Raw genomic sequence first — 26,886 nt, 5'->3', positions numbered from 1 at the left:
GCGGACCAATCCAGCAAGGTATGACACTTGTGTCATGTCTAAGTGCAGGAACGAACCTGAATGGTCATGTTACGACACGTTTGTTCGTCTTGCTGCGTCTCGTTTAACCATAAAAATGATTTCAATACTTACCACCAAAATTGGTTCTTTCCCCCGGACAACTTTAGGTGCTCAGTTATAAGTGTTAAATTGTATAATAATATTGACTTATGTCATCTTAAAATATACTTAATGTAATAATGAATGAAGTTATGGCAAGTCTTCTTTATAGCTGCGGATTTACTGGATTTACCATAGCAATAATCCGCTAAAAACAGGCTCTGGACGCTACACCAAAATTAGAATATCGATGGAAAATTATTTTTAAATAAATATACATACAGTTGTAACAATTTGCAATGTTGCCGAAGGTAGTATTTTAGGATTGGTTTTCATAAAAAAAATAAAAACCCGGAAACAATTAGCCCACACAATGAATATCAGCTCCGCCACAAAAAAATCACGCTGAGAAATTCACCCAAATAGGCTTTCGAGAAGTTTTGATTGTAACATTGACGCAAAGCGGTTTATATTCACTAGACTCACAGATTTATAATAATTAATTCATTGTTTAATCATCTACGTTTCTTTCCAATGTATTATTCGGAAACATCTAACTAGATTAGCTAGGTTAAATAATTTTACGTTACGAGCAAGTGTGTTGAAGAGACAACTATTTATTTGATTTTGACGACCCTTAGTCGAAAGGGACAGTGTCATATGTTAAAAAAGACACCACGATTCGATCTCTCGAAACTTCGGGTCTGTAGGAAGTGTCCTTTCTATACAGTTGTACTTCTCATCTCTGGCAGGTACTAACAGCAACACCCTTAACTGGATTCTGATACGGAATAATGTAACGTGTCATCCCACATGCATTTCGCAATAAGATGACAACTCAAAAATTTGACGATTAAAGTTGACGTTTTATTGCAAAATTCATGTGGAATAACACATTACTAACCATCGCTAGACTTTATGCCCTTGTAATAAAATAAGGATTACAAAAGTAGGTACAGCTAATAGTGTTGCCGATGGTACTATGTATGTATGTGGGTAAAACATCATAATCATAATCATTTTATTGATAATAAATAAATTACATGTCAATATTTCAAATACAATCGTTATAAATAAAAATTATTAGTACAAGAAGACTATTAGATAACTATTATTGTAAAGTATAAAGAAGTTGTTTCTTGCCTGTAATTTTAAATATGTCTCAGGCTCTTGATTGTTCATAATTTTTGTGTTGTTATAATCATAGAATGTCAAAAATTGACGCCCGAAAGCTGCAAGCTGCGATTAAAGACGGACAACTCAGTGGATTTCAAGTTTTTTCTAAGTAGATACGTTTGCTTGATCTTGGTATATATGACATCTGTGATAGAATGTCTGCTCTATAAGCATGTTGCTATAGTAGGTGTGGCGATTATTGCATTCGGGAGGTTATTATAGATCTTGCGACCCATGACGTGTGTGAGCTTCCCTGACTTAGCGAGTCTATGTGACACGCAGGGCAGCTTTCCAGCGCGCGCGCTACGGGTCTCATACCTGCGCGGGGCCGTGTTACAGTTGGGCGTTGCGTCTACTTTTTCTCGAGTGGTCACTGCCATTTTAAAAATAAGGAGAGATGGTAGCGTCATAATACCGAGTGACTTAAAGTGAGGTTTGGCAGTTTCGGTTTGAGAGATCCGTACTATAGCTCTTACTGCCCGTTTTTGTAAACGAAACACCCTTTCCCAATCAGCGGCTCCCGCCCACAGTTCGACCCCATACTGAAGGTGTGAGTGTATGGACGCAAAATAGCACGACCGAACCATTTCTTTCGGAAGTAGTCTCGCTAATCGTTTAAGTGCAAAGCACGATGTAGCCAGTTTACTGCAGACTTTATCAATATGACAACTCCACGTGAGACTGCTGTTTAACTCGAACCTAAGAAACGTGGCATTCATTACTTGTTTTATGCGCTTACCGTTAACCGCTACTGACAGTGGTCTTGTTTGTCGGCTTGAGAGGTCAAAGTGGATAAACTGAGTCTTTTTGGTGTTTAATATATAAGTCCGTTAGCCATAAACCACTTTGACACAGATGCAGCGGTTAAGTTTAATTTGTGTTCGAGTTCATCATAGGTCGAGGCTTCAACCACCTACCACCTACCGTGGTGGTTGGATTACAAAGGTATCTACTCGTACTAGGTACTGTGTAGGTATGTAGTATGTAATGTACTATGTAATTTGTATGTATGTACCCACTGCACCTACACTTCGTTTTGTAATCTAATACATTAGGTACTTTAATGCTGTTTTTTTTTTCAGGGTCTTTGGACGTCCAAAATTCGAAAAAGACTACGCGTGAAGTAATAATTTTGTAACATGTAAATAGAGTAAATAGGTAATGAGGAGGCACACTGACATTTTATCCCGCCAGGCGGCGCCTGTGCAAGTGTCTAGGCATCATTCACGTCATTCATATGTGAGAGAGAGAAAAAAATATCTTCTTCTCGCTCTCACGTATGAAAGTCTTTCTCTGTACAATGGACTAATCAAATGGGACTAATAAGGTGGCACCATCTGTCATAATCTTTGAGTTGAGTGTTCCTCCTCATTGTTGTAAGTTGTAAGTGGCTTAGCTACCACGTTTAGTGACATCTCCGTCACAGAGCTACAGATACAGAACAGCTTTGACCCGAATTATACATTTTATACATAGGAACATAAATGCGCAAGGCTATCTAAGGTAACGGACCCAATCATGGACAACAAATCAAAAATAGGTGTTTTTTCTCCAATTATGGACGGCAGTTCTCCAGTAATGGATCCCCCATTATGGACAGTGAAATAAGTTTAAAATGTTACTTTTAAAGCCAACTGATACTCAATGAGTCAATATTATATACCATAAATGCAATTAGTTTGAGTTATTTTAACATAGGATTGTTTCTTGTAAATTTTGGTTTTGTAAATTGTTCCTTGTCCATCATAGGAGGTAGACAGTTTTTCGGTTCCAGTAATGGACAGTCGCAAAATAACGCCATTTCTTTATATCTTTGGAGCAACAAACTAGTATGTTTTAGACTTTATCTCATGCCTAATGCAGTAAGTAAAACGCATTCAAGTTTACACCGAGTATTATTTTTTTATTATTTTTTTACATGAACTCAACTCTCTTAGCAACATTACTAAGAATTCGTCTTGATATTTTTTTCAGTAAACTGATGAATTTTATCTTGTCACCAAATCCTTCAGAAATAACCGAATTAATTGAAACTTCAAAATGAAACAGCTCTACAACTCTAGTTTATGGTACATAGCTGTCAGTTTTTAGAAACTAATTTTAGATACTTATTTTGAAGGATTTGTGTTTTTTTGTCCATAATGGCATCACCGTCCATTATGGGGTATTTCACCTTATTTAGCTTATCAATAAGACTTATTAAGGAACAATACTTATTACTGATTTTTAACAATATTGTTGTTTGGCGTTTATTTAAACTGCCATCTTTATTACCTACCTGTCCTACCTACTTATTAATTTTAATGTAAGAAAAAAATTATTTGCACCAAGTTTTTTTGGCCATATTCACCTTCTTGCAACAAGCCAGCCTTTATGATTTTTCGATACGATTCGATTTCAATACTCGAGTTTGGAATATTCTTACACCCCGAGTTACACGCAATGTTTTTATCACACTCGCAATGTTAAAATGTGCAAATAGATTTTAAAAAGTTAAGTACTTACGGTACTAAAAATTTCATAACTCCCTTGGGAGAACGACTTTTCTATGACCTGCGTGAAATAGCACATTTAGTGTGCGAAAATATTATATGTTTTCCATTTGTTTTACTCTTCAAAACCCTTTCATAAGACACCCCATATCCCTTTCAAGCGAGCAAGGACGTCGCTACATAAGCGTTAACTACACTCTAAAGTCTAAATGTCGTTTTTTGCTTGAAACTTGAAACAGCCCTCATTCCCGTGTTATACCTAGATATTGTCAACAAAATTCCTGAAAAAATTAAACTAGAAACAAATCCAACCGCCTTTAAAAATAATCTTAAGAAGCTGCTAATTGATAAGTGCTACTACACCGTGAACGAATTTCTTAACGACGCCAATCTATACGATGTTACCTAAATTCATTGTACCTACCCATACTTATATAATTTATAATGCTGATTAAAACTTAAGTTTGACATAAATTTTACTATGACTGACTGAATATTGAACTGTTAGAATAATATAATAATTTATGTTATGTAAGCAGAATTTATTTTTAGGTATAGTGTTGGTTATAACTACCTATAGCCTGTAACCAAAATTGCTAAAGTTGGTATCCCTATACAAAAACCAGCAATGTACGTCAGATATTTTTTTTCATGTAACATAGTCATAAGGGTTCCTAGACATAATGTTATTTCTCAGGGTGATTTCCACAGATGACAAATGCACCGATTTTAAACCTAGCCCGCGATTTTTCAAAATATGAATATGAACGATTGGAAAGTACGCTGGTTCGATTCCAGCCTCAGGCACCAGAGGACTTGGTCACTTTTTCTTTCATATGTGTAATTTTTTTGTACCGACCCTGAGACAAAACATACATTTTAAGGTCGAACGCGATTAATTAACATTATTTTTACCTTTAAAATAAACATGGTGGGAAATAAACATTAACCCCTTATGCAACCTGGCCGAAACATCGACCTGTATGTGACTTTAAATATGTGTACAAAGCGCGAGAACTTAAAGTGTTATATTATTAAACATCTTGATAAGGGATAGGGATAGCGATAGGGATAGCGATAGGGATAGCGATAGGGATAGGGATAGCGATAGCGATAGCGATAGGGATAGCGATAGCGATAGCGATAGGGATAAACCTATTCTAAAATTATCAAGCCGATAAAGTTCGTTTTCCCCTCACTAGCTCGGAAACACGTGTTTTGTCCTTTAATACCAGCGGGTAAAAACGCATTTTATCCACTAGTGGGTAAAGTAATTTGACCTTGAATAAAGTCAAATTAACTGCTTTAAAATTGATAAAAGTAGGTGAATCTAGTAATAAAGATGATTTACCACCTGTGGAACTACTGGAAGCAGTGATAAATGCATTTTTTGCGTTGTAGTTTCCTCGCTATAGTGAGGGGAAAAGTTTTGTGTTACACTCGGGTGCAAATGTATTTTACTTCTCGTGTGTTAAAAAACTCGCAAGTTCAGGATTCTATTCTCGAACCACTCGCTTCACTCGTAGTTCAACTATAGAATCCTTTCACTTGCTCGTTTTTCAATTCCACACTCAGCGTTAAAATACAACTTTGCCCCCTTGTATAACAAATAACTATTGTCCTTTTCTATTACACCAATATACGTCGGAAAGGGACAAACGAACTTTATCGGCTTGATAGCTTTAGAGTAGGTACGTTTATGAATAAGGGGGTAATTAAGTTTGTTATAGTATGTTATGTTATGTAACTACGTATGTTATGCCACAGTTTCGTTTTCTTTTAACCCCTTATTTGCCAAGAGTGGCCCTGAAGCTTTAGTAGTTTCATGTGCTCTGCCTACCCCTTTATGGGATACAGGCGTGATTGTATGTATGTATGTACGTTACTTACTGGGTACAGCCCAACATTTTCACGCTTAGTCATCATTGTTTAGGACATAAAAATATGTAGATACATGAATACAAAACATACCCCGGTTCCACTCATCTCACCAGGGTGACTTAAGAAAATTCGGTTCTAGAACAGTTACAGAAATAAAAAATTAACATTAGTTATTTCTTATACGTATACAAGGGTGCAAAGTGTATTTTAACGCCGAGTGTGGAAATGAAAACCGAGAAAGCGAAAGAATTCTATAGTTCAACCACGAGCGATGCGAGTCGTTCGAGAATAGAATCCTGAACTTGCGAGTTCGTAAAACGAGAATAAGTAAAATACACTTGCACCCGTGTGTAACACAAAATGACAAAACTTTTCCCCTCACTATAGCGAGGAAGTTACAGCGCAAAAAACGCGTTTATCACTGCTTCCAGTAGTCCACAGGTGGTAAATCATCTTCATCACTAGATTCACCCACTTTTATCAATTGTAAAGCAGAAAATTTGACTATATTCAAGGTCAAATTACTTGGTCCACTAGTGGATAAAACGCGTTTTTACCCGCTGGCATTAAAGGATAAAACACGTGTTTCCGAGCTAGTGAGGGGAAATATTATATTATGTTATGACGGTCAGCGTTATATGCCGACTATTTATCGGAATATTACTGGTATTCGAGTAATACACAATATTTACAGTAAAGCGTGCATCCAATGCATTCAGGGTCGTCGGACAAGATAATGTTTATCTAAGGAGCAAGTTCATTAGATATGCTGTCCTCAGTGACTCAATGTCTATTGACTTTAATTATCCTATAATGAATGCTGTGTTATTGTAATATTTACATGTATGATTTTATTTTTTATTTACGTATCATTAATACATATTATGAAAAATTAAGAAAAAACGTATAATCCCACCAAAAATATACCTGTTAAAGAAAGAGGGCCTATAGGAAAGGCTAATCCCCTAAAAAGGTTGGAAATCCAATCCAATGTTAAGTTTATATGGAACTATACCAGTTGTGAAAATACGTAGTTTTACTTGGTTAAAAATATCTAAAATCAGAATACTTCTAAATTTGAATTTAGCCTATAGGAACTTGGCCCCCTTTTTAACAGGTATGTTTTTGGTGGGCATATTGCCTTATTAGCATATCTAGTATACCTACCTTTAATATTTAAGATTTAATTGTATAAAATCGGTCCCATTTGAACATTGGACCTTTGCCGATATGAACTTCCTACGATAATACAATTATTATGATATACTAACATCTGCCCCCGACTTAGCGACGAGTGTATGTTTGCAACATAGTTGCAATATGTTTCTCTGCCGTCCACTTAACATTGTATTTCTACTATGGAACCATTTTTTTTCTACATGTCATTTTTATTTTCTTTCTTACGGAATTAAAATTATTACGCTAATATAAATTGTAGGTAGGTACATAGAAAACTTGTCCAAATTCAGTGCATTTGTTAATAATTGTCGTAAATAAATTGCTTACAGTTGTCATGCTCTCTAAATTATTGCACCCATTTTTTCTGTTTTGCCCTATATTGCTCAATATATTACTTAATACCAGGAGTACCAGGAGACTAGTTCTGGGTCAAGTTTCTATTTCGTCGCGGAACCTTAAAAAGATAACTATATTCACGTCACAAGCCGTTGAAGTGAGCGGCGCATAATAGAGTCATGACATGCACGAGGACAGTTTACTGCGAGACTGATAGGTAATAGGTACTATGACTGCATAAAGGGCACCACTAGTTGAAACGCAGGCCGTCATTAAGAACGATCAACCACGCGTGTGATCTCAGTGTTGTCAAGATGGGAGGAGAACTATTTGTGGTGTTTGTTTTAGTTATTATTTTTGTTACTAAACTGTCCGTGTTAATAAGTAAAACATCTTGCAAATCGAAGGTTCCCATGAGAGGTAAAGTTATTATAGTGACAGGAGCTAATAGCGGATTAGGGTTCGAAACGGCCAAAGACCTGGCGAAACGTGGAGGTCGAGTGATCATGGCCTGCCGGAACGAGCACCGCGCGCTGGCAGCCCGCGACCTCATCATCGCCGAGACCGGCAACTCGGGAGTCGTGTACAAGCACCTCGACATGTCGTCCCTGGCGTCGGTGCGCCGGTTCGTCGAGGACGTCACCAGCACGGAGAAGCGACTGGACGTCCTCATCAACAACGCAGGAGTCAACGGCTGCGGGGATCGTTTCACAGAGGATGGCATTGTCGAAGAAATGCAAGTCAATTACTTCGGAATATTTCTTTTGACTCTTCTCCTTGTACCTTTACTAAAGAAAACTGGGGAAAGCCGAATAGTAAACGTTAGTTCGACTTTACACTTTTTTGGGAGAATTAATTTTGAACACATAAACAAGAAAGGCTACTACTTGGACATGTTTACATATAGCAACAGCAAGTTGTGCACAGTATTGTTTACCGTTGAGTTGGCTCGAAAGCTGAAAGGATCAGGTGTCACGGTGAATGCCGTTCACCCTGGGATCATCATGACTAACATTACTGCGGCATCGTGTGCACTAGAACGTCTTTTGTTTTCTTCTCTCTGTTGGATTTCTTCAAGAAATGTGGTGGAAGGAGCTCAAACAATTATTTATTTAGCGGTTGCGAAAGAAGTAGCCACAACCACCGGAAAGTACTTTATAGATTGTAAAGAGAGCTATATGACTAGAAAAACTAAAAATAAGAAACTTATTACTGATCTGTGGAATTACTCAGAAAAACTAGTGGGCTATGAAGAACTAAAAGACCAAGTGACGTGCCAAACTTAATATGTCAGAAAAAATAGACCTCATTATTTAAAACTTAGTTAAATAAATAAATATTATAGGATATAGATTTACTGAGTGAATACCATTACGTCAATTATCATTACCAGACTTTGAACCTAGACCCATCGGCTTAATATAATAGCAGGGTCACCTATACCCACTAGGCCAGACCGGTCGTCAAATAGTTACACAATTACAATTTAATGACACACTTTTGAACTATTAAGGCCGAGTCACACCCGATGCGTATCCGTAGACGTGCACGTGCACGAATGAGGAGGCACACTGACATTTTATCCCGCCAGGCGGCGCCTGTGCAACTGCCTAGGCATGTCACTGTCATTCATATGTGTGTGAGAGAGAGAGAGAAAACATAATTATCATCTTCTCGCTCTCACGTATGAAATTCTTTATCAGTGCAATGGACTAATAGGGTGGCGCCATCTGTCATAACCATTGAGTGTGCCTCCTCATTCTCATAAGACCTGTCACACCGCCTGCGTGCACATGCAGGCTTATGAAAGTTAACTTGTTTTCACCACATCAACTGGTAAAGGCTTTCTTTGCTATTCGAAAACAGATAGCAAAATTGCATTTTATCCACAAGGGGGCAAAGTAATTTCATACAAATTTTAACTCGATGTCTTAATCTGGCTGCTAGATTTTACCTGTAAATGATGATTTTGAATCATAAATATTGCATAGATTGATGGATTTCATTTATTTTTAACCGCCTTCCAAATCTCAAGGGAAGGGGTTCTCAATTCGTCTGTATTTTTTTTTAAATGTTTGTTCCTCGATATCTCCGTCGTTACTGGACCGATTTTGAAAATTTTTTTTTTTGATTGAATGTATATGCATACAGATTGGTCTCATTTTTCTCAGAACCCAGTTCTGGTGGTGGGATCCTGGAGAAATCGAGGGAACTCCTCAAATCTGAAAGGCATACATATGGTGATTTTTGTGTTTTTAAAGGAACAGCATGCATTTACGTACGGAACAGTGACATTTAGTGCAGTGGAACTCCTGATGATGGTCAGAATGGAACTCCTCAAATCTGAACGGCACACTTATAGTGACTTTGGTATTTTTATAAGAACAGCATGCACTTACGTCCAGAACAGTGACATTTGGTGCAGTGGAACTGCTGATGATGGTCAGAACGGAACTCCTCAAATCTGAATGGCACACTTATAGTGACTTTGGTATTTTTATAAGAACAGCATGCACTTACGTCCAGAACAGTGACATTTGGTGCAGTGGAACTGCTGATGAAGAGTGAGCCGCCCCTGGTTAGAGTTCCGTTCTGATAATCATTCTCATCTGTAAGTACTTCAGAATCATCCAAATTTCAAAATTGGTTCAGAAATGACGGAGATATCGAATAACAAACATTAAAAAATATACAGACGAATTGATAACATAATCCAACATTTGAAAGTATTTATCACCAGAACCCCAAAGGAAGGCGGTTTTTTTTTCTTAAAAATTATGATGTTTTATAGTCAGTATTTTGTTCGTGTTGGTGTGGTGAAAATTTTTGTGTTTCACTCGGTGGCAAAGTTTGTTTAACCTTCGTGCCTTGAAACCCTCGCAACGCTCAAGATTCCACTTATTGAACCACTCGCTGCGCTCGCGGTTCAATATTGGAATCTTTCGCTTGCTCGGGTATCAATATTGGCACGTGCGGTTAAACAACTACTTTGCCCCCTTGTAAAACAAATAACTATTTTTCTACTCCCGAACTGTTGTTTGTCATTTAGGTACAGGGTCGTGCATAGATCTTTCAAACCCTACATAAAAGTTTATTCCCCAAAACCAGCGTCCGCCGGCTTTCCGCGCATGCGCGCAGTATCGAAAAAACTAAAAACGCGTTGTTTGGCTTTGTAACCATGGCAACGCATTGTTATAACGATACTGCGCGCGTGCGCGGGAAAGCTTTGGGCAGCTGAGCTGGCAGTGCAAACGTTTGCGTCAAAATACAGGAAATAGTGTGAATTTCATGAAAGTTATTCAAGAAAACTATTAAAAACTAAGTGCATGGTCGTAGAAAAAGTATTGTATGCAACGGTGTTTAACTGAGTCTAAAAATACTCGTGGCGTCTTAATAACAATTTTCGGCTTCGCCTCAAATTGTTACCCACGCCACTCGTTTTTTTTGACCTCATTTAAATGCCTGTTGCATAATAGTTATTTGTTATACAAGGGAGCAAAGTTGTATTTTAACCGAGTGTGAAATTGCAACACGAACTAGCGAATGGATTCTATATAGGGCTGAACTACGAGCTAGCGAATGGATTCTATGGTTGAACCACGAGCGAAGCGAGTAGTTCGAAAATAGAATCCTGAGCGAAGCGAGTAGTTCAAAAATAGAATCCTGAGCGTAGAGAGTGTTGCAATACCCACGTATAAAATAACTTTGCATCCCGTGTGTAATACATAACTTTTCACCTCATTAAAGCGAGGAAACACGCAATAAAAACAATTGGAACATATTGCACAGAAATAAGTCGATTTGCGTTTATTACAATTTCCACGATGCACCGACCGACACCACAAAAGTTTCAAATTAAGAATCAAGAAGAAAAATCTATTTGGGTGCGTTCCGTTTCACACGTTTTGAGGTTGCAATGTTACTTAAGGTGCGTTCTGAATAAGTACAATGGAAGGGTCAAAAATACAATTTCTTCTACGATTTCAAGTGTTTTATGGTAAAATCATGTTATAAAATTGTTTGAATTTTATGTTTTTAGTCGGATACAATTCGATATGAAATTATTTTTACGTTCGCATCACAAGATTTAAGCACAGGGAGAAAATTGTCCTGTCTGGGACATGCCTTTACAAGAAATTATATTTAAAAAAGTAACTAATGACATGTTCGGATTTCAAATATTCTTTGCACTCTTGTGGATAAAATGCGATTTTGCTATCTGTTTTCAAAGATAAACCTTTTTGGTGACTTTAGTTTAAGATGTATATAGATTAAGGCTATTGTTGTTTTACTTGTATATTTTCACCAAATAAACGTTTTCTATTCTATTCTGTTCTATTCTATAAAAAAGTCCTTTCCGAGCTAGTGAGGTGAAAAATACTATAATTTATAGCCTGACAAGTTTTTATTTGACCCTCGCCGCGTTGCGGATTTCCAGCTGAACTAATTTCTTTTACTGGCAAGGATTACTTACCTACTATTTGACACCCGTCATCGAAAGTCATCGAATGTCAGTGACGTAAACTAGAAGTTAGTTTAAAATATTAAAATTAAAATATTAAAGTTAATTTAAAATTTAAAATATTAAATTTTCTAACGGTTTCATCGCAAATATGCTCAAAATAATATTAAAAACCGGCCAAGAGCGTGTCGGGCCACGCTCAGTGTAGGGTTCCGTAGTTTTCCGTATTTTTCTCAAAAACTACTGAACCTATCAAGTTCAAAACAATTTTCCTAGAAAGTCTTTCTAAAGTTCTACTTTTGTGATTTTTTTCATATTTTTTAAACATATGGTTCAAAAGTTAGAGGGGGGGGGGGGACACACTTTTTTTCCCTTTAGGAGCGATTATTTCCGAAAATATTAAATTAATATTATCAAAAAACGATTTTAAAACCCTCATTAATTTTTTGTTATTATTTTTATTGATATTTGACACAATGAAATGTAATGTAACCACTGACATGTAATTTACTTTTACCAATAAAAAATATGAATATGAATATAAATATCTATCCAACAATATATCACACATTGGGGTTGGAATAAAAAAAATCAGTCCCCACTTTACATGTAGGGGGGGTACCCTAACAAAACATTTTTTTCTACTTTTTATTTTACCACCTTGTCGGCGTGATTGATATACATATTGGTACCAAATTTCAGCTTTCCAGTGCTAACGGTTACTGAGATTATCCGCGGACGGACGGACGGACAGACAGACATGACAAAACTATAAGGGGTTGACTACGGAACCCTAAAAATGTGAAAATAATTATACTGAACGTGATAAATTACGTACAACAAAAAATGATGAAGGATTTCACAGCATTTCGACAACAATGTTCCGAGATCGGTTGTTCAAGGAGGCCATTCCATCATTGCCACAAGTACAAAACAAGGTCCCACGTAAAAAGAAAACAAACATCGACGACTTCGATAAAGGTACCAGATTCATGTATTTTAGGCTGTGCGGAAAGAAGTAGCAAGTCTTAAAACCTAGCTTATTAAATTTTGATTCTCTAAAACCATGTTTTAATTTTCTACAAATATTAACGCGAAACCAGTACACACTGTCCCCATTATACATGACGTCCGCACATTATTGCCATATGAAATCGGTTTGTAGCGACACTCTCAGGGTCAAATAAAACCTTGTCAGGCTTTAAGTTGGAATAATGTTGACTATACATGGACTAAGAGCCCAGAGCTGTCAGACCTTCCTCAAAATGTCAAGGATGAAATTTTGGGACAATGAGACAATTTTATGAGCCCTTGGGGCATTGAACTACTATGTACTACGTACTAGAAATGACAACTCGAACATATTCTGTGCGCCGACTGTCAGGCAGCGGCGGCAACCGGCGCGGAGGCGCATGCGCGTGAAGCGAACCGTGTCATAGAGTAAGACTTGACCACATTGACGCGACACTTTTAGTGTAGACCTTTGTTTTATACTTTGTGTGTGAAATACTAAGTAGTTTACTTTTAGCACTATTATACATTGTGTTATATTTAATTTCTACTCAGTGAAATAAACATACGTAATTGTTTTTTTCATAAATTTTAATTTCCCTTGAATAAAATTAGTTTTGTAAGTTTCTGTCGCTCACAATAATAATCGCGCCATTCACCTTGTTTTACCTCCCTTAAACACCGGTTGCATTAAATACTATTTCAGTTTTGGTGTCACTATTTTTCGTCAATAATGAGAATTCAAAAATAATTCAAAATCATGCTTATTGTATAATATTATCGACTAAAATTCGTATTAAAACCGTGTAATATTCAAAACTATAAATTGAAATAAATATTTTTATATTATATATTGAAAACAGAATATGATCACAATTATTATACCTTATTACCCACATGTCATGTCTGCGCGATTCATCTATGATTCCAGTTGTCAAAATGGCGGCCATAGCTTCGCGTTTAAGGAGCCCGTCCCTTCATTATAATAATGACTTAAATTAAGTTAAATCAAAATAGCTTGTCTACTAACCGATGAAATGTGACACCGTCACTTTTATTAGATTTTCTCGTATGGCTTCAACAGTATCTTATAGCACAGGAAGGCATTTTTTCATTTTATTTGTGTGCAGTCAGAGACAACCTCCTCCCACCACGCGCAGAGACTGACTGAGGCAACATAAGTCCACTAGACTTATGTTCGTGGCGCAAACTTTTTGTTCGCCGTGTCCTCTCTAGTACATTATACCTCAATGCCTTGGGGCGCATTTCTCGAAACTGAAAGTTACAATTTACAAGCGGAAGTCTCTTTCCAACTTGTCATATTAGATATTGACAACCACTTGTAAATTGTAACTTGTAGCTTCAAGAAATGGGCCCAGGGTGGCTAGCCGAATGGCACAATCGCTCACGAAACGCTCACGAAACGAAGCGCTAGTAGATATCTATCTCTATCGCGCTTGCGTATTGGCGCGACAGAGCCAGCGGCGTATCGCTTTCGTTTGGCGTCGGAGAAATGCCATTCGGCTACGGGGCCAGTCGTACTACTTACGATCGAAACATAGTCTGTTGCACCACTACAGAAGAGCGATAGGGAGTGCTAATTAGTTACGATACGATACGCTCACGAAGCGTAACGGCCCAGCCACGACATTGGTCTAAGTGCAACAGCGGTGAGCGGCAGCCATACGTGCGAATGAAAAGTCCCATCGCTGTGTCTCGCTCCAATGTATGGCTGCCGCTCACCGCTGTCGCGCTTAGACCAATGTCGTGGCTGAGCCGTAAGCGATTGACGTTGGATTGATCATCATCATCCTCCTTGCGTTATCCCGGCATTTGCCACGGCTCATGGGAGCCTGGGGTCCGCTTTGACAACGAATCCCAAGATTTGGCGTAGGCACTAGGTTTACGAAAGTGACTGACATCTGACCTCTGTATTTGTGTGGAAATAAATAGCGTAAATATTAAAAAAAATACTTAAATAGTCTGAAGTTAAGCGACTTCGCCACGAGCGAGCGCACAACGACTTCGCCGCGCCGCGAGTCCAATTAACAAACTCACTCGAAAAATACTAAATCGCAGAGAGACCGTTGCGCGCTCGCCTCGCTTTCGACTCGCCAGTATGATAGCGCCCTAAGTATTAAAGTCGTTTAAAAAAACATTGCCTTTGCTAATCCAATTAATCTAAGTGTATCTATACCTACCTCAAACAAAGTTAACGCTTAGAGCAAACAATTCCCTGCGCACATCGCGCCCACTACAAGTAGTACCTCGTCGTATGTGCGTGTTTTAGTGCATGGAAAATGCCATTAAAATTAGCGATTGATATTACCTAGTCAATTGAAATACCAAAATGGTTAACTTATCGCTCACAATGCTTAACCAAATTTTATCTGCATCCCGCGAGTTTAACTATACAGTTTGGGCCGAGTTTTTAGAAGAAGCATTGCCTAAAGAGTATGCTTACTCCAAGGTGGTATACACAATATCCATGATCTGCATTTTTACGATCAGCCTTGTAGGAAATTTGCTTACGTGCCTGGTCATTTACCATGACAAATCTATGCATACTGCAACGAATTGCAACCTATTGCAACCTACTGCAACCTATTCAACTTAGCCGTGTCCGACTTGATTGTCACCTCCTGTATTGTACTGGCGGTGCAGGAAAAACTGGACGACACCTTCATCTACGGCCAGTTAGTCTGCCAAATATATTTCGTGTGCGTGGTCTGCTCGTGGAACAACAGTATCCTGACCATTACCGCATTATCTATCGAGAGATATATAGCCATTATGCGTCCTATGTCTTTGAAATCTACTCCAATGTGGCGGAGAGTGTCCAAAATAATTGTTTTACTGTGGCTTATAGCAATTATGGAGACCGTCCCGGAGATGTTTACAGTTGAAGCAATTACGACTCGACATCAACAGTCGACCGTATGCTTTACGGTTCCGACGGCTGTAGCCAGGGTTGTGAACGGACTGCTAGCGATTATAACGTTTTTGGTGCCACTTCTAATAATGGCGTTTGTATATACGATGATCGCAATCAAAGTGAATGTCAAACCGAAAAACTATTTGCAAGAACAGATTTTTAACTATCCAAATCCTAGAAGCAAAGTTAACAAATTAATAGGTAAGTTAATAATTTTCGGTTTTGGGTCTGGAAAAAATGTATTTTCAGTTTTGGGCGTACATTACTTAGTTTCTGAATTATTTTGTTAAAGGGATTATGTGGATTTGAATTTGAAATTTGTTTTTTGTATTTGCATTGAATATGTACTTAATGTCCTTCCAACTCGCCAAAAAATAGTTCTGTCTTACCCGGGTATGGTACCTTATTACAGTGTCCGTACGTAGGAAGTCGTGCGGCTAACGTACCTTATCTAGTGTCGTGGTTTTGTCTCCAGTAGCTATGACGGTGTCATTCCTGATCTGCTGGCTGCCGTTCTTCGCCATCCGAGTCATGAGCGCCGCCCTGGACTTCCAGCAGCTAAGAGCTTGGGCTAAGGTAAGGCCTCACATATTTAAGATATCTACGTTCTATTGATTTATTTATAAACATAACATATAAGTTATTAAAACTGCACGAGGCCATGCGCTTGGCGAGGAACAGATGCCTATGAAGGGACCCAGTCTTCAACAGAATGACACGATGTCACGATTCTCACTATTGCGGGAACGACTGAAGAAGAAGATTAATCTATAAGAAAATAACTAGAGATGAGACTGATAATAAAAAAAGCCTTTTTCTCAAACATGCAGTGAAATATTGTCTTTGCGTTCCTTAAAATGGGCTGGGAAGTATCGCTTTTTGGGCGCAACAACTCGAGAGGACTGTAAAGGGATTTCATATTATTTTTTAGGCCTAGGCCTGCAAAGTAACTTTTTTTTATAAAATATTGTCCTTTAGAGCATTTTTTTTTATTTCATTGTATGTTTGAGAAAAGGACTATACATGCCTCGGCGTGAAAACGGATTCCCGGCCTCGTATCCCTATCCGGCCTCGCTCGCACGCTCGCTCGGCCGTATATACCCACTTGGCCGGAAATCCTCATTTTCCCGGCCTCTGATGTAATGTACCATTTCTCAAACATGGTATGAAATATTGATGTTATGTGCCTTATAATTGGCCGCGAAGTATGACGTTGCAGGTGCGGCTAGGACGTCTATAATGTCTTCGGCCGGCAACCCCCTTTGTCCCGGCCTCTGTAGTAATGTACTATTATTCAAACTCATTTCTAACTTATTACTACTTACATCTAAATATTTAAACGAGCGGACCTCTTCGTGAGTGAAGGATGAGACTGTTATACTCGTCTATTAAATCTTTGTTTCGGGTTTCAGTGGTGGGGGCTCGGATATAGAGTTGTAGACATCAACAGCTGGTTTAGCATCGCAATTAATCCTATCCTCTTCAGCCTTATGTCCACTAAATTCAGAAAGGCTTTAAAGGTAAGCAATGCACTTTTTAAGAGCGTGCGCAGACAGAGAGCGGTCTGGAGTTCTGCGTTCCGCGTTCAGAGTTCTGCGTTCTTTAGAATATACCGAATCTGTAGCAACAACGCACACATCGGGCAGTCTGCCCGCGGCGGTCAAAGTGGAACGCCGCGTTCTAGCGTTCTTTTCCCGCGGAGACAGAGAACGCCGGAACGCGGGGATGTCTGAGGTTGCAAACACAGAAAAAAAAATGAATTGGTTAGGAAAAGGAAGGATTTCTGAGGTCGAATCTACGGATAGTACACGACGAAATGCTGTTATGTTTATTTTATCTTTAATAAATAATTACAATGCCCTAAAATTACAGCCAGCCTTTATTTTTTCTCAATTAATGAAACTATTCATCGACATGCGAATAGAAATATCGAATCGCTGTTCATCTGTAAGGAGAATTTAACAGGTGGAGTTTTTGAGCAATAATTTTTCATAGGAAAACGAACTATTCAGTGACATGTTGCATGTACAAAGACACAAACGAAACTAGAACGCGAGAATTTGAACGCCGCCTGTGTGCGTTGGAACTCTTGAGCGGTCAACGGTCACCAGAACGCGGAACTCTGACAGAACGCAGACCGCTCTCTGTCTGCGCACGCTCTTAGAACCGTGTGCGTCGGGCTTCGTATATTCGTATACACTTTAAGTATATTCGTACAGTGCACGTTTAGGTGAATAAGCATGTTCCAAGTGTGCCTGACTTATTTGCCTCTAATTAAAATCATATTTTTCCAGTCGTTTTGGAATACGAAGCTCAGGAATAGCGTCTCATCAAGTCCCGCCCAGGTGTAAGGTGTAATACGTGAGCGCAGGCGCAGGCGAAGTTTCGAAAAAGGGTGCCATGTGGTCAATAGCACAGCACAGATATGTATTTGTTATTGTCATGGATATTTTCTGTGTATTTAAGTATTTATATATCGTTGTATCGTTGTTGTACCCACAATACAAGCGCTCTTGAGCTTAATACATTACGTCATACCGAGTGAACCCCTGTAAGGCGGTAACAAAAGCAAAAAATTCAACTATAGGGTCTGTAGGCTAAGAGACTCCTTAAACTGACCAATAAGTTCAGTAAACGTCCCATATAAAATCCCCATAGAGTAATTAAGCACACCATAATTTCTAGATCCTATGGAATTGCTTAATACAATAATTATGGCATATAGGGAAGCTAATCACCTTTCAGTAAAAAAATAAAAGAAATGCTAATATACAGGAACTTTCGAGAAAAAAAATCAAAATCGAAAATGACTAATTTGGTTCTAATACCGATATGAATGATGTTAGGACTGTGCTGATTATTCCATACGATAGTATATTGCTAGTTCTATAAGTTCTCTTAAAAGTGTTTTTTTATAATCGATACCGTTCTCAGGATATTTTGAGTTTTAGTCAATTTTCGGGTACATTTGCCCTAAATTTCAAAAAATAATTTCTCGTAAACTAGTCATATTTGACATTCGGGAGTTTTAGTCGTAGCATTTTTTTGGTCTAGGCTACCGGTTTTTAGGGTTCCGTAGTCAACTAGGAACCCTTATAGTTTCGCCATGTCTGTCTGTCCGTCCGTCCGTCCGTCCGTCCGTCCGTCCGTCCGCGGATAATCTCAGTAACCGTAAGCACTAGAAAGCTCAAATTTGGTACCAATATGTATATCAATCACGCCAACAAAGTGCAAAAATAAAAAATGGAAAAAAATGTTTTATTAGGGTACCCCCCCTACATGTAAAGTGGGGGCTGATATTTTTTTCATTCCAACCCCAACGTGTGATATATTGTTGGATAGGTATTTAAAAATGAATAAGGGTTTACTAAGATTGTTTTTTGATAATATTAATATTTTCGGAAATAATCGCTCCTAAAGGAAAAAAAAGTGCGTCCCCCCCCCTCTAACTTTTGAACCATATGTTTAAAAAATATGAAAAAAATCACAAAAGTAGAACTTTATAAATACTTTCTAGAAAAATTATTTTGAACTTGATAGGTTCAGTAGTTTTTGAGAAAAATACGAAAAACTACGGAACCCTACACTGAGCGTGGCCCGACACGCTCTTGGCCGGTTTTACTATAAACAGACCATGGCCAAAAATGAGGTCTGATGCCACACTGTGCCTTGAGAACAGTCTCATGGTACCACTTTTATATTAATTAATCTGTATAGCGAGATATTTTCATAATAGTTACCTTTACCTACAAATAGACGAATCCGCGTAACGGCATCCGGCATACAAGAACTTAATCTCGCAAATTGTAGTAATTAGACTTTGTGATAAGCAACATTGTAAAACAAAAAATAGGTATAAAGTAATTAACGCTACACATTTTTGTAGTGTAATGGTGCTGCTGCTGGTGTTGCTTTAAGTTGTAAAATAAAATAAAAATCATAATATCAATAAAATATTATTTACTTACTTATGTGCTTAATTTTCATAATTCAAAGTACATATTTTTAAACTCTTGTTATGAACTTATGAGTCTTATGATGACCAATATGTTAGGCACTCTAGTTTGTATTCATTGGCATTTAAAAATATTTTAATGTCCATGGATTAAGTAAGTATTAAGTAATACAATTTCGTAATGACACTATTTTCTTTTTTGTTTAATTCGATAGAGATAGACAATATGGCGCCATCTACGTGTGGTGTAGGTAGTGTATGCGCGTTCTTAGGCGGTCGCATTTTAATGTATGGGATGGTATGATCTTATATTTTAATCTATGGTTATGCACAGAAGGTATCCTTCATTTCATGATTTAATCGTTCATCAACATGTTCATCGTATGTATAATGAAATCTTAAATTAAGTTATCGGGATTAGCTAACTAGCTAGTGTTAAATTTCGTTTTGACGATCACGATATACTCTAGTACTTCTATACTACATGTATAACCATATGATTCATATGTTGTGATATAAATACATAAAAATATGTATATAAAATTTACATATTTAGATAGGTTACGTGTGTACGTGTGTTGGCGATAAACTGCGTTATAACCATGCTTCTGTAACAGACCCGATCACGTAGGTATTTACATGTTTACATCATTTGATGTAATTATATAGCTCTCATATAAGTAGCACCTGTAGGTAATTAATATTTTCGTGCGTATATTTTAAAAACCATGTTTTCTAACACCAAAAATGCCATGCAAAACCGTTTACCAAAACTACTATTAAGTAGGTAATTGCTAATAAGTTGATCGACTCATTTCTTAACGTAATCATGATCCTCCTTGCGTTATCCCGGCATTTGCCACGGCTTATGGGAGCCTGGGGTCCGGTTTGACAACGAATCAGTGGATACATGTAGAACTCAACATCATAGTAATAATGGAAAACATGGATTAGTTACAATTGCCCCCCAGTCCAGATTTGCCCCGCCGTACCTTATTATGTTTTCCTGGATTTAGAATAATTAATCTATTTATAAGGTACCTATTTGTTGCAACAAATAAAAGAGTTTCTTTAACAAAGGTAATTTTCATAAAAACTTGGGTATCTTCAATCAAAGACGTGTGTATGAAGGTATCTTTGTAGTGTGTAGTCCCCTGTCCCAATGGAACTTAAGTTTATCTTAACTTAAGTCCATGGGAATTTAAGTTTATCTTCGTTAGCAATTATGAATAATTTACTATTTAATAATTATCAACACGTGTTATTTAACAACAATTACCTACCTGTCATCAGGTATTATACCCCCACCTCACACATTATCCAGATATCCAATCGTTATCTATTCTTTACCATAAGTACCCACCGAATTGTAATATAAGTATTTACATTTCTAAAAGAATACGGGTCCAAGTGCAAGTGTGCAACCAGAAATTATTATCACTACCAGTTTCGATAAGATCAAATAAGTAATTACTGAAAGTTAGTGTAATATTTTAAGATGAATCAAAATATAAGTGATGCTGAGATTTCAAGTTGCCATGAGATAGAAGAAATGGTGAGTTTTTGTCAGCTATAACATAACCCTTTAGTAACTTTATTTGCACGAGCGTATCCTAAAAGTAAAAGAATGAATAATATAGACTAAGATATTAGTATGCATAGCATCCAAATACCCCGTGAACCTACTTTTATACTCCAAAATCGTTTCGAAACATAATATGTTTACATATTCTGTAAAAAAACTATTTTAAAAATAAAGCTACTGCCTTTTGTGTCTCTCGAGGCTCGCTTTAAATCTTCAGAATATTAAATGTCATCTACGCTTCTAATTTTCGATGTCTAATTAGGCTAAATTAAGGTAAGGTATGTAAGTTAACTACAGTGAATCAGTGTCATACCTACTCGTATTATGTAAACTTTTATTTAGACCTTTTTACTTTTTGTTATTTATTTAGCGCAAAGAAGCAGAACGAGTAGCACTGGAAGCACTGAGGCGCCGCATGAACGACATCATACGAATAGCTATTGAAGAAGGTACCCCGCATACATATTTATATAATATATATTATTAATAATTATGTGCTTATCTAGTATATTTTTGAGGATTCCGTAACTAAAATGGCAAAAACCCTTTAGCTTTGTCTTGCTTGTCCGTCCGTCTGTCTGTAGGTACGTCACAGCCATTTTTGTATTAAAAGACATTTAAATTCCACTGAATGTATGTATAATATTTATTTACTTTTTTCGTTGATCGAAACCTTCATTTGAACATTAACATTTTGGCATGACAAACAAAAAAAACCGGCCAAGAGCGTGTCGGGCCACGCTCAGTGTAGGGTTCCGTAGTTTTCCGTATTTTTCTCAAAAACTACTGAACCTATCAAGTTCAAAACAATTTTCCTAGAAAGTCTTTATAAAGTTCTACTTTTGTGATTTTTTTCATATTTTTTAATCATATGGTTCAAAAGTTAGAGGGGGGGGGACGCACTTTTTTTTCCTTTAGGAGCGATTATTTCCGAAAATATTAATATTATCAAAAAACGATCTTAGCAAACCCTTATTCATTTTTAAATACCTATCCAATAATATATCACACGTTGGGGTTGGAATGAAAAAAAATATCAGCCCCCACTTTACATGTAGGGGGTACCCTAATAAAACATTTTTTTCCATTTTTTATTTTTGCACTTTGTTGGCGTGATTGATATACATATTGGTACCAAATTTCAGCTTTCTAGTGCTAACGGTTACTGAGATTATCCGCGGACGGACGGACGGACGGACAGACAGACATGGCGAAACTATAAGGGTTCCTAGTTGACTACGGAACCCTAAAAAAGATACCTACGTCCGAGTTCCTACTCAAAATTTGCGCAGCGGCCGCAGTTAATTGGTAATTTCACGAGCGTCGACGCACGAGATCCAGTTTTTCTATGGTTGCTATTAAGTAACTTCCTTTAACTGGTCTTATTATAGCTGATATTTACCTATTAAAAATTCCAGATGATGAGATAGTCGGCGAGAGAGACGTGTTAGCCATAGAGCTAGACAACGAGCTGCGATCCGAGAGCCGGTACAGCGAACTGCTGAACGAGGCGCAGCAGGCCTCCCGCGTCCAGCTGCAGGAGATGCTGGAGCTGCAGGTGAGTGCCCGTGCTGCAGCTGGCTACTACCTGCAGTAGTTACAGTATTGAAGAAGCATATGTATGTACTGCCTTCTCACTGTTTATATTAAATTCAGCATAAATAAAAAATACACTCATCAAAAGTCAAACTAATTGTAGTTTTGTGGAGCATTGTATAAGTAATGTTTTGTAATTCTTGAGTATAATAATAATAAAAAAGTGCCTACCGTTATCTAAAAGCAACAATGATTCTGTTATAGCAATTACATTGTTCACTACTCTTATGATACTGATACTAATATGATTGTTATGTATTTTCACGTAGATAAGGGTTATTGAGGGTTTTCCTGTTTCAGACCCAACTAACAAATGCAAACGTGGACACCGTGAACCTGCTGACGTCACTGCAGGAGCTCCGCGAGCAAAACCACGCCACCCTCAGAGCCGATCCTATCTATGTGAGTTCTCTTTGTCTTGGCTTGTCTAACCTAGTCGTGAAGATAATTCAGTACTTATACCTATTGGTGTCAGTGGCAACAGTGATGTCACTGTTAGAGTTTGCATTATCCGACGAGTTTTTAATATTCGAATAATTCGGATAATACAATTTTTATTATTCGAATATTCGAATAATTCGGATAATTTCGGATAATTTATTAAACGGAACAAAATTAATGTTCCAGGTGCGTAGAAGCATGAAATTGATAACGGCTGAGATAGATGAGCGCCATAATGCGAAATGTACCTACATATTTTATTTATTTTTTGCGTAAATCAGCAAACTGTAGAAATTAAAACACACCCAGCTCTCTATCTTTAGTTCTATGACTAGAATCTTGCAATCAGATAGTGAGCTGTTGATATAAGACAGTAGTAGTAATTAGTTAGGTGTAAGGTATAAGGAGAAGTTTTTCTGACAACACCTTTATCTTGGAAATGGATGGTAGAGAGGATGGCTTGTTGAGAGTGGAACGTGAGACAACATCATTGGATATAATGATGGTTATAGGGCCATACAGCGTTGTCATATTATCCGATCCGATATCGGATGTAGGAAGGATTTCAAAGGCAAAAATCAAAGATGGCGCCTTGAATGATTTCGAGAATGTATAGGAGTCGGTCCTCCGCTCGATCGGATCGGATACTCATCTTAAATCTGCGGGGGCCCTTCCGGATACACTTCGACCCATCGGGATCTTTTGTGAAATTACCCCCTTCGATCTTAAGATCCTTCAGCTATTCAGGAGCTTCTCGACCATCTCCACGTATCGGATGATGAGGCTCATGGGTAGCTCTCTGATGTCCTTTGGTACAAGGTAGCCTGCTCCAAAGTTCTTCATTCTTTGTCTGGCGAGGGCATGACATTCACACATTAGATGTCTGATGGTCTCTTCCTCTTCGCCGCACATGCGACAATCAGTGTAGTCAGCGTGTCCCATCTTGGCCAAAATTCCTTTGATCCCGTAATGGCCTGTGAACACCCCCGTTATAATTTGGAGTTGTCTTTTGCCTAGCTTTCCTAACTTTTTGCTCCATCCAGATTCAACCCTCCGCATAAAGAGCTTTGAATGCTTCAGACCTAGCAGGGCATCCCACTCTTTTTGGTGATTAGCCTTTGCTTGGTCTTTCATAGCCGTTTTAATGGTTCCTTCAGATCTGTGAAGTTGTCTACAGATCTGGCCTGGCCTTGGCAAGTTCATCAGCATTTTCATTGCCAATGAAGCCTTCGTACCCGGGTATCCATACCAGTTGCACCTTGTTTTGCCTTCCAAGCTTGTTAAGAGCTTGGATGCCGTTTAATACCAGTCTAGAGTCAACTCTGGGCGATGTGAAGGCTTTGAGTGCCGCCTGACTGTCGCTGAGTATATAGATATTCTTTCCTTGGGTTTGTCTAACTATATTCTTATGTACACAGGTAATTATTGGGTATGTCTCGGCTTGGAAGACAGTGGCATAATTGTCCATGCTGATACTATACCACTGTAGTCACTAGTCATTTGCATAAATGCCTACGCCCGTACCAAATGCCATCTTGGACCGGATCGGATACTTAATATAAAAAGTTGAAAACTCTTTTCGTAGGCTCTAAACAAAAGCGTCCTGGTTAGGGTCTTAGTACAGGAGTGAGCAAAGATATGGGTACTTGTTCAAAACAGAATAACCAAAAAAAGAGAAGCAATTAGTCGAAGACACTTTCTATCCAGGTGTGGATCATTTTAAACCTTAGTTGCACAGTGGCTGGTGCCAAAGTACCACTGGAAGGGGAGAGGTGATAAATAAGTAAGTAAATTCTTTACTGTACCACCAACATAAAATATACCAGACATAAAATTTAAAAGAATGAAGAAGGAGGAGGTACAAAGGCGAACTTATTTAAACATTAAAATCCAAAACGCCTCAAATTGCTCGGCAGCGATTTGATGGGTTTTAGTTTCCAACTGATCAGTAGATCGGCTAAGATTTAAAAGTATAAGTAGTAATTAGACCGATTTTTGTGTATGCATGTAACTAAAGACTTAAAAGGAAAATGCCTTATATTTCTTAGTGAAGTGGAGGGAATTCTGGAGTACTAAATTGCCATGGAACTGATAACAGCTAAATTCGGAGTGAGGCGCTAAATTTCAATTTCAAAAAAACAAGGGACCAGGAAATCTAGGTATAAATCTCCCTTATTAAGTATGGTTTTACAGATAACTTCACGTTAGCTATTAGCAGTAATGAAAGTAGGTCGGGGTAACGTTTTCATATTAAAAAATAATACTTGAACGTTTTTCTGTTTTTTTTTTAATCATCCAATTAATCGAATATTCGATAAGAACTGAGTGCGTGGGGTGAGGCATTCTGCTTACTTCTTGTTCACGAATGATTTCTTTGTTTTGTAAATATTAGTTTGATTTTGAAGATAAATAGGTGTTAACTTGTTAGCAATAACATTATCCATATTAAGAATTGATCGAAATTGGTTCAAGTGACGTCTATCTATTAAATATATCACTTATAAATAAAAAATAATGTTTATAGAAATTATCCGTTTATCCGGATAATTTCACTTAGATTATTCGAATATTTTCGGATAACAATATTGGCGGATATTCGAATAATTCGGATATTCGAATATCCGGATTGCAAACCCTAGTCACTGTGGGATAATTATGTGTAAAGCAGAGGAGGTCCGTACTAGCTGTAGCTATTCAGTCTAATTTATTGTCATCGGAGATGTTTAAGAGTATTAATATTAAGTAATTCATGTTGGTAAATAGTTACTCGTAATTGTCAAGAAAAAAAACCAGTCTTTAGTCTTTTTAAGAAAGAAATGATATTATTATAAATGCTTGCCTTGATTAGGCTAGCCTAGTCGCTTAACCTAATACTGAATGATAATTTCAGGCTCTGGTCCAAGAGGAACGCGAGTTGCAACAGAAATTGGATGACATGGGAATTTACGTGTACCCACCGACAGGCTCCCAATATTAATACCTATTACGTGCCCACCAGTGACTATACCGACGCTCAAGGTCCGGTCCGAAGAAGTCACTAAATAAGAATTTGACTTTCTCTAGTAACTACGAGACTATGAGTTGCCTAGTTTTTAAGTAGATAATCATATTAAGTCTGAAAACATAATATTTTCTAGCGGTTTTGTAATTTTTAATCATTATTTCCACAAATTAATATACATAAGTATTTAGTGTTGACAAATTTTGCTTTTTAGACGGCTCGCTGGACGCATGACACTCCACACGACAGTAGTTGATCGCATTTTAGAAGTTAAAGAATTTAGAAATATCTATTTGTAAATAAATAAATTATTATATTTCACCACTGACTGTGTATTACATAATTGCTCATACATAGCATAAACATATAATGCTTAGGATACCTAGGTTTAATGTCCTTTAATATGTGTAAGATTTAATGTTCTCATTCTTTTAAGAAAAATGCAATTACGAATTTTGTTAAATGCGATTTAAAATAGTATTACTTAGTCTTATTTTATAATAATAATAGTATTATTTTCCAACTCTTTGTATATTTCCAGTCGCACCATACGAATAATATACCTATGTATAATAGTGTTTACTATGAAATACTTTAGAATTAATACAATTCATTAGACTAATGAGCTAACTAAATAAGAGATAACAACAAATCCGGTTACATGGCTTAAGCATAAGTACATAACATTTATTACGACAAATATATCTAATGACCTAATAGTAATTTTATTATACTCA

The 26,886-nt window shown here is 37.4% G+C and overlaps 4 protein-coding genes across 4 annotated transcripts; all 4 read left to right on the top strand.

The window, feature by feature from the left end:
- The first annotated feature begins 7,347 nt into the window (after nucleotides 1–7,347).
- Nucleotides 7,348–8,529, top strand: LOC125228564 (retinol dehydrogenase 12-like). The gene has a single exon (XM_048133179.1). It carries the CDS (start codon nucleotides 7,478–7,480, stop codon nucleotides 8,447–8,449), a length of 972 nt encoding a protein of 323 aa, XP_047989136.1. The 5' UTR covers nucleotides 7,348–7,477; the 3' UTR covers nucleotides 8,450–8,529.
- Nucleotides 8,530–14,986: 6,457 nt separating this feature from the next.
- On the top strand, nucleotides 14,987–15,898 carry LOC125224993 (neurotensin receptor type 1-like). Its single transcript, XM_048128512.1, has 2 exons — nucleotides 14,987–15,215; nucleotides 15,254–15,898. The coding sequence occupies exons 1-2, from the start codon at nucleotides 14,987–14,989 to the stop codon at nucleotides 15,859–15,861; spliced, it is 837 nt and encodes a 278-aa protein (XP_047984469.1). The 3' UTR covers nucleotides 15,862–15,898.
- A 153-nt stretch (nucleotides 15,899–16,051) lies between these two features.
- Nucleotides 16,052–18,549, top strand: LOC125231660 (5-hydroxytryptamine receptor-like). The gene is made up of 3 exons (XM_048137161.1): nucleotides 16,052–16,147; nucleotides 16,984–17,091; nucleotides 17,866–18,549. Exons 1-3 carry the CDS (start codon nucleotides 16,052–16,054, stop codon nucleotides 17,920–17,922), a joined length of 261 nt encoding a protein of 86 aa, XP_047993118.1. The 3' UTR covers nucleotides 17,923–18,549.
- Nucleotides 18,550–20,828: 2,279 nt separating this feature from the next.
- Nucleotides 20,829–26,866, top strand: LOC125229805. Its single transcript, XM_048134748.1, has 5 exons — nucleotides 20,829–21,081; nucleotides 21,482–21,560; nucleotides 22,530–22,669; nucleotides 23,008–23,109; nucleotides 26,039–26,866. Exons 1-5 carry the CDS (start codon nucleotides 21,025–21,027, stop codon nucleotides 26,123–26,125), a joined length of 465 nt encoding a protein of 154 aa, XP_047990705.1. The 5' UTR covers nucleotides 20,829–21,024; the 3' UTR covers nucleotides 26,126–26,866.
- Nucleotides 26,867–26,886: the final 20 nt, after the last annotated feature.

Source organism: Leguminivora glycinivorella, chromosome 1, assembly GCF_023078275.1.
Source record: "Leguminivora glycinivorella isolate SPB_JAAS2020 chromosome 1, LegGlyc_1.1, whole genome shotgun sequence".
Lineage (NCBI taxonomy): Eukaryota > Metazoa > Arthropoda > Insecta > Lepidoptera > Tortricidae > Leguminivora > Leguminivora glycinivorella.
Note: the sequence above shows the minus strand (reverse complement) of the source record. Positions and strands in the feature narration are given on the sequence as shown.

What these genes read in the sequence shown, in the direction of transcription:
- LOC125228564 (XM_048133179.1), top strand. Translation starts at nt 7,478, where the DNA reads ATGGGAGGAGAACTATTTGTGGTGTTTGTTTTAGTTATTATTTTTGTT.
- LOC125224993 (XM_048128512.1), top strand. Translation starts at nt 14,987, where the DNA reads ATGGTTAACTTATCGCTCACAATGCTTAACCAAATTTTATCTGCATCC. An exon ending in TATGCATACTGCAACGAATT is followed by an intron (nt 15,216 to 15,253) that starts GCAACCTATTGC and finishes TATTCAACTTAG; the next exon opens with CCGTGTCCGACTTGATTGTC.
- LOC125231660 (XM_048137161.1), top strand. Translation starts at nt 16,052, where the DNA reads ATGACGGTGTCATTCCTGATCTGCTGGCTGCCGTTCTTCGCCATCCGA. An exon ending in AGCTAAGAGCTTGGGCTAAG is followed by an intron (nt 16,148 to 16,983) that starts GTAAGGCCTCAC and finishes TTCGGGTTTCAG; the next exon opens with TGGTGGGGGCTCGGATATAG. An exon ending in AATTCAGAAAGGCTTTAAAG is followed by an intron (nt 17,092 to 17,865) that starts GTAAGCAATGCA and finishes ATATTTTTCCAG; the next exon opens with TCGTTTTGGAATACGAAGCT.
- LOC125229805 (XM_048134748.1), top strand. Translation starts at nt 21,025, where the DNA reads ATGAATCAAAATATAAGTGATGCTGAGATTTCAAGTTGCCATGAGATA. An exon ending in ACGAATAGCTATTGAAGAAG is followed by an intron (nt 21,561 to 22,529) that starts GTACCCCGCATA and finishes TAAAAATTCCAG; the next exon opens with ATGATGAGATAGTCGGCGAG. An exon ending in TCAGAGCCGATCCTATCTAT is followed by an intron (nt 23,110 to 26,038) that starts GTGAGTTCTCTT and finishes TGATAATTTCAG; the next exon opens with GCTCTGGTCCAAGAGGAACG.